This window comes from Sus scrofa, chromosome 1, assembly GCF_000003025.6.
Source record: "Sus scrofa isolate TJ Tabasco breed Duroc chromosome 1, Sscrofa11.1, whole genome shotgun sequence".
NCBI classification, from domain to species: Eukaryota; Metazoa; Chordata; class Mammalia; order Artiodactyla; family Suidae; genus Sus; species Sus scrofa.
In genome coordinates, this window is record NC_010443.5 from 158,083,094 (window position 1) to 158,091,066 (window position 7,973).

Genomic DNA, 7,973 nt, shown 5'->3' on the forward strand with positions numbered 1-7,973 from the left:
TGAGGAAGCTGGACTCTAACTTTATTCTCATTGTTATTAGGAAGACACCTACCTGCATTGTCCAATGAGCCAGTGATTGCAGGTCGCGGTTGCTTCTGCCAGAGAAAAGGAAATACGAGGTTGTCTTTCCTCATGGAGACCTCATGCTCACGAAGGTGACGGTAACCTGGTGAAGAAATCAAAAGTTGATTCACTTGAAATTCCACCTGCTCTGAGGAATGGGAGGTGGCAAGAGGGAGGTATATATTCCGAATCTGACTGTTCACTACGCACAGGCTTACAGGCTCCCTGCCCGCCTCGGCTTCCTCCAGGAGTACAGGTAAGGGCTTCCTGCAGCTCTGACAACTACAGGCACCATTTCTGAAAGTCACGCCCATAATGTGTTCTCTACCATGCATCGACATGATTATGCATGGCTGTATGTTACTTCTCCTGCCAGGACAGTAGTAAAATAATAGTTTCATCTGCTCTAACCTTTAGGTACTTTATTTACTTCCAAAAACCCTCCCAATGCTCCCTTGGGAGCATGGGCGATGGGGGTGGAGCCTGGTCTGCACCCACAGAGCCTTCGAGAAAAAGGCAGAGAGGTGCCTGATGAGACGTGGCTGGATATTGTTACATCAATCTTTGTCCTGGTGTCTGCAACAAAGCATTTTCTACCCAGGATGGGTACAACCGGGAAGGAAGAAACGATAAAGATGTTCGATTCGTTTTTCACAAACCTTTACTTTAAATGCCAATTTCAATAGTCTTCTAGCAATGAGATATTTCCACGCACATTTCTAAAGGCTGGAAAAGTAAACAGAAGAAAAACATTAGTTGCCAGAAGGCCACAGCCCACATGGAAGGCATTTATTTTAGGACAATTTCATTACAGGCTAAGCTTCCCTTCAGTGAATTTCATTGTAAAAGGAATCTGATGCTTTTCCAGGAGTTCCAGACCACATCGAGCCACCCACCATGAGCTCTCTCAGTGAATCGATCATCCAGTTTGCAGTCGACCTGTTCCAACAGATCAGACGATCAGAGGGCGGAAACATCTTCTATTCCCCTCTTAGCATTATGTCAGCCTTAGCCATGACTTACTTAGGGTCCCGAGGACACACTGCATCAGAAATTCGAAAGGTGGGTGGCAGCTTCCTTTCCTTTGAACACTTGGCATTGCTTTCTCTGTTGGCTCGTGTGCAGGGATCACAGATCTGGCTGTGCCCAGGGGTCCCCCAGAAGGCTGCAAGCATCCCCATGACTGGGTGGCTCAGAGCCCGGGGGGGGGGGCATACACTCTCCCCCAGTGGTCCCCCCACCCCCATCTGCTTCCCCGTGCCCAGCTTCCTTGGAGGAGCTGGGGCGAACGCCTGCAGTTGCCTGACAACCAGTGGTGAGGCTCATCAAATGGAAGCGTCCAGGTAGAAACAGGCATTGGCTAAAGTCCGTGGGTGACATCTTTACGTGTTTCCTCAGTAATGGATGAAACATAAGTGAGGATTCTTTGAAATGGCTGGTGATCAACCAGCTTTGCTCTGTTGTTCAAGGAGCAAATGCTCAAACTGTGATTTATTTTATTCTTATGCCTTTATTTCTTGATTGTTTGTATTTTGGTTTGGTTTGGGCTTTGGTCTTGCTTGTCTGCCTGGCTCCGTCCTTCCTTCCTTCCTTCAATCCTTCCTTCCTTTCTTCCTTGCTTTCTCATTCTTTCTTTCGTGTAGGTAAAACTTCGGCCTAAAATGTCTTTGTCCCTCTTCCTGTCTCCTCCAGGCCCTCCACCTCAAGGAACTCGCGGAGAATGCAGAAGGAGCTACAGCAGACCTTGTGAGTCACAGATCACTTGGGTCTAGAAGGAGGCCACATGTCCAAGAGGGTCAGCGTTTAAACGGAGAATTTCAGATAAACTGGGAAAAGTCTATTTCTAAGGAACTCTTAGGCAAAATAGATTGGATAGTGTTGTTCCTCATTTCACATTACATATTTATTCATCTCGTGTATTTGTTCTCCTGAGAGGAGATTAGCATCTGCTTGACAGCATAAGCTCCAGAGCTGGAAGAGGTAGCTTCAAATTCCTGCTCTGCTGGTTAAGAATGGGGAATGTGGCAAAATACAATTCCTTTGAGCCACCGTGACCTCATCCCAGTGAACTTGGGGCAATAAAAGGTCTGCTTCAGAGAACATGCAAGTACGTGCAAAACAGGGAAACCGTGCCTGGAGTACTAGAGGCCCCGATCAAGGTCATGTATTGTTACTATAGAACAACCATAATGATCATAATCACAAAAGTGCTGCCCAAATTGCAGGATTTTAATTAAATCATACATTGCATCGAGTAGTAATAAGACACCCAAGTATAATTTGGGCCATGATTTTGTTCGAAAGGTATGGGTTATCGCCGAAATAACCCAAAACTCTTAGCTAGCGAGGGGCAGCGTCTAGCTTCAGACAGTCCTGAGGTGAAAACTTGGCTCCACGGAGCAGTTTCTTAATCCTGTGAGCTCTTACATTTTCATGGAAATGGAATGAAAGGCTTCGAAATGCTGATGGAAAGCCTTAGCAGTGAACCTGCACAGGGAGGGTGACCACCACAGTGAACAGTCACAGAGCCCAGTCGAGGTGTCTTAGCAGGTAATCCCACCAAGCGTATGACAGGGCATCATGTCATAACACAGGAAAATGTACTGGGAAGGACCCAATGTGATCCTCGCCCCCAAGGAGCTGGAGCTTAGCTGGGAAGCGCACTTCCAATCGTTTGAGACATTAGGAGACATCCAGGAGTGGAATGGTGCTGCAGCTCTAGTTCAGGAGAGAAAAGGTGTCAGAGCAGGAAGAAAGAATTACCGGGAAGAGTGAACGTAAGGATGCGGAAAGACATTTTCTGTAAACTACACCACACATCCAGGAATAACAACAGACATCATCCACGGGGATACCAAACGCTAGGCGTGGATCTGACAGATTGATTCAGGTCTAGTCCTTACACCGACAGAGAATCCAATGAACTCATTTGTTTGCTGTCTGAAGGTTGGAAGGGCAGGAACTGTTCACCGTCAGTTTCAAAGGCTCCTGACGGAATTAAACAAACCCACCAATGCCTACGAGCTGAGCGTTGCCAACAGGCTCTATGGGGACAAGGAGGTTTCGTTTTCTCAGGTGAGTTTCATGGCGCGTCGCATCTCCGGTCTGGGTACCGGGTCCTCTGTCCCCGGACCGCCACATGGGGGACGGGGAGGCAGTTGAGCCCGGCTGACCCACATGGGCAGCATTTACCTGAGGTGCATCAGGGTCCCTGACCACAGCCCCACCCATGGAGGGTCCCAGAGCCTGACAGCCCACCAGCGAAGGGTGAGGTTAGCCATTGTTTTACGTAATCTACTTGGTCATGGCTGAACATAATTGAATTTGGGGGTGTTTACCTAGTTACTGATCAATGGCCCTCAATTCCTCCTTTCGTCCTTCCCACATCGAAGGACTACCTGGAAAACGTCAAGAAATTCTACCTAGCCAGTGTGGCATCTGTTGATTTTGTAAATGCTGCAGAAGAAAGTCGACAGATGATCAATTCCTGGGTGGAAAGCCAAACTAAAGGTACAGTATAGGAGACTCTCTCACCGAAGAGCCCCTTTCGAGTCCGGAGGTGTGTGAACCCGGTGCTGGCCGCTGCATGGGGAGCCAGGAGATGGAGTGAGATGACACTGCGGCAATTGCTTCCGCATGTTGAGTTCAAATGCGAGGAGTTAGGAAGAAAGAGAGGAAGGAAGGAGAGGAGAATGAACGGAGGGTGGAGGAACAGAGAGAGAGCACAAGCTAACTGAGGAGGCTAGGGAGGAAGACAAAGTGGGAGGCAGGGAGGGAGGGAGGGGAGGAGGAAGGAAGAAAATTGGTTTGTGGAAAGACGAGCCGAAGCCAGTTCGTCCGTGTTCAGAGTGAGGTGGCTCATGTCCCCACAGACAGAGACTCAGACCCTCCCAGTCGGAAGACGACGTGTCAGCCTGAGGGCGACTCCATCAGGCTGGTGCCCCGAGGAAAGCTTCACCTGGTGAACTCCTGGGCCTTGTTCCCTAATGCAGTGACCTGTGTGAATACTCCATGCTCAGTTGTAACGTCCAGAGCATCTTCCAGACAAACCACTTGTGCCTTTCATGGCAGACCTTTGATTTTCTTTCTTTGGCAGGAAAAATCAAGGATCTGTTTCCCAAAGGCACTCTGAGCAGCTCCACCACTCTGGTTCTGGTCAACGCGATCTATTTCAAAGGGCGGTGGCTCCAGGAATTTAAGAAAGAAAATACTTCGAAAGAAAAATTTTGGCTGAACAAGGTATTGTCTATAAGTTATGTACAGTAACGTCAACATAGCTAGTTGTGAAAGCTGAAAGCTACACACAATATTTGACTACTGTAGAAACCCTCGTGGAAAGTCGCATTTGTTGAGGCTGTATTTTATTCTCTTTTCAAACCACTTTAGCTTTTTAGGCTGCGAGTCTTGATGAGACTCTTGTCTCTGATTCACAAATTTCCCAGAACATCTGTTAGAAGGTGAAGGTGTTTGGTATCTCGGTAGTATGTTGTTGTTGTTACTTACTCTCCCTTGGCATTTTTGTGCCACATCGATCTATTTCAGGATACAAGCAAATCTGTGCAGATGATGAGAGACACCAGAGCTTTCAAATTTGCCTCACTGGAGCACTTGCACGTCAAGATCCTGGAAATACCGTACACAGGCCAAGAGCTAAGCATGCTGTTGCTGCTGCCAGATGAAGTAGACGGTCTGCAGAAGGTAAGACCTCGTTCCTCCAATGCCCCTACCACTGTTTAACGTCCTAGTGGTACAACGCTGGTACCGGCTGTTCATGGAAGCAGAACTCAAAAGAACTGAGGTCTGCAAAGGAAATATGTCATGATCTGGCAGCTTGAGACACGAAGAGATAAATATATATATACAGTCATGTTTTTACAAAATAAGTTTATTTAATGGTTCTGCTGATAATTGTATAAAACACCGACGATTCAGTTTATTACTTTTGTAGCACTGTGTAAAATAAATAATAAATCTATATATATAATATTTATGCTATATATAAAATATCACTGAATCTCTTGTACTTACTACATTTATTGTTAAAGTAAAGGTTCCACACTTGATTCGATCCAATGTTAAGCTGGTTCCACGTCCATTGAGAGTTTTGCCGGTTGTTCCTTTTTTCCATTGTTACAGCTTGAAGAGGGACTCACTGCTGAGAAGTTGCTAGAGTGGACGAGCTCGCAGAATATGAAGGAAAGCCAAGTGGATTTGCACCTCCCTCGATTCAAAGTGGAAGAGAGCTATGATCTGAAGGCCACGCTGATAGCCCTGGGGATGGTGAGCGCCTTCAGCGCAGATGCCGACTTCTCGGGCATGACCGGGCTGGCGATATCCAGCGTGGTCCACAAGTCTTTTGTGGAGGTGACTGAGGAGGGCACGGAAGCCGCAGCAGCTACAGGTGTTGTTACTGGCATAACATCAGCACCATTAAATAACCATTTCCATTGTGACCACCCTTTCCTGTTCTTCATCAGGCACAATAAGACCAACAGCATCCTCTTCTGTGGCAGAGTCTCCTCCCCTTAGATGTGATTAGCCAGCGGCTCCTCTAGGGTGATAGTCACAGGGTTGTTCTGGCCAAGCGATCACTGAAAATAACAGGTGCTCCTTGACTCCTGTTCCTTCCCATCTCATAGCATCACTAAGAATGTAAAGGTTGAAACAGCGTGTCTGTCTGTCTCTCTCTTTCTACAAACCCATGCAAACCTCCTTTATTTCCCAACAATAACTCCCCTTTGGACAAAATGTTCCAGATATGATAAAAAGGATGTTTCAACACGCTGTCTTCACCTCGATTTGAAATAACATATCTGCTCTCTCAAAAATCGTTATCTACTACTCCAATCTACTCACCTAGACACCCACAGTTATTTGAATCTAGGTGATACCTGGGACTCTTACTTGTCAAGCTTGTTTGGTTTTATGAAGTACATGATCAATAAAACAGTGACTTAAGCATATCGCTTGTTGCCTTTCCCTTTTTTGTGTTTGCTTTCTTCCATGTCAACAAAGTGGACGTGGTCCACCACACATAGTACAGATAACTTGGAGGTAACATCAAAACATAAACAGAAAAATTCAAAAGAAGGGTAGAGCGTGATGATGCTGAAGAGGTAGGCTGCAGGCTGCTACCGGACCATGAGAGGCTTTGTAGCCCATGTTAGGCACTTTGCATTTTTATCCTTAAGAAGTTAAATGAGGAGTTCCTGTTGTGGCTTCGTGGGAAAAACCTGACTAGTATCCATGAGGACACGGGTTCGATCCCTGGCCTTGGTCAGGAGGTTAAGGATCTGGTGTGGTTGTGTCTATGGCACAGGCTGGTGGCTACAGCTCAGATTAGATCCCTAGCCTGGGAAACTCCATTTGCCTCATGTCCGGCCCTAGAAAATACAAAAACAAAAAACCAAAAAAAATTTATTTTGAGAATTTAAAGAGTTTAATGAGAAAATTCATTTCCAGGTAATTTTCCATTAATTATCATTGGCTAAAATGTGGTATTTAAAACTATTTTCGAAGTTCCCGTAGTGGCTCAGAGGAAATGAATCTGACTAGCATCCATAAGAACTCATGTTCCATCCCTGGCCTCACTCAGTGGGTTAATGATCTGGCATTGCTCTGAACTGTGGTATAGGTCACAGAGGCGGCTCACATCTGATGTTGCTGTGTCTGTGGCACAGGCTGGCAGCTACAGCTCCAATTTGACCCCTAGCCTGGGAACCTCCATGTGCCGTGGATATAGCCCTAAAAAGACCAAATAAAATAAAATAAAATTAATAAAATAAGCTATTTTCATGTTGGGTTTTGAGACAATTTTCAATAGTCGCAGATGAAAGCCATGCCTCACAAATCACTTATGTTGTATACATGATGCATGCCTTCTTCCTTTATGAAATGATAGTATCCTCTTCTGGGAAAATCCCTCAGTGTATCATCATTTGTTCCAGCAGAACAGGGACCTGTCGGAATTACTTATGCTGTCCACCTAGTGAGCACACCTATGGTCAGTAATTGTATGACAAATGAATGAATCAGTTATTCCCCTTAAGTCACTCAGGAGCCTATTATTTGTTCTATAAGGACTCACTTGTATTTCTATTATAAAATATATATAAACAACAACAAAAAAATGCATTATCTGTCTCACTGTATGTAGTGGAGTGTAGTTTAGGCCATTCAACAATTATTTTGCACCTACTATGCCCCGCCCTGGATTTGGCAATGGCTTCTTAGATATAGGGTTACAAAAATATAAAGAGAGAAACCCAGCATCCCGAAGGCAGGGGAACCAAATCCAGAAACAAACAGACAACAACTGGGGAAGATACCCCAATGTTGATGGCCAAGGCAGAGTTCAAGGTCTTGAGCTAGAGTAGCAGTAGGGGTACAATATAAACATGGAATTACCTGAGCTCTGTTAGAAAAAATATCACAAAACTTGGGATCCCATAAAAGAGGCAAACTCAGAAATTTAGGAAGACACTTAGCAATAGACACAAGAGACCAGAAGTCACCGAAGGTTCTGCCCTCCCAAGAAGAGGTGTGCGTGTGTGTGTGTGTGTGGTGTGTGTGTGTGTGTGTGTGTGTGTGTGTGTGTGTGAGAGATTTCCCCAGAGATCCCAGGGTGTAGAAACCCAGGGCCAGGCCCTGGCCTTCTAGGATCGTAACATCTAAGTCTCAGTGTTGTCTCCATTCTGATAATTATCTACCTAAATGAATAGAAACCAGAAATCCACATAATTAAAAATCTGGCCTAAGATGATTCACATTTCACTTGACACTAGTAATGCAATTCTTTCCTTCTCAGAAGGATATTTTGTCTTTTGTCTTTTGCCTTTTTAGGGCCATTCCCAGGCTAGGGGTGAATGGGATCTACAACTGCCGGCCCAAGCCACAGCCACAGCAACTCG

General features: G+C 45.6%; 1 protein-coding gene across 1 annotated transcript; it reads left to right on the forward strand.

Moving 5' to 3' along the window:
• LOC110261637 (serpin B3-like) lies at positions 225-6,026 on the forward strand. Its single transcript, XM_021099546.1, has 8 exons — positions 225-319; positions 932-1,125; positions 1,756-1,809; positions 3,010-3,138; positions 3,456-3,573; positions 4,160-4,302; positions 4,606-4,761; positions 5,200-6,026. The coding sequence occupies exons 2-8, from the start codon at positions 961-963 to the stop codon at positions 5,590-5,592; spliced, it is 1,158 nt and encodes a 385-aa protein (XP_020955205.1). The 5' UTR covers positions 225-319; positions 932-960; the 3' UTR covers positions 5,593-6,026.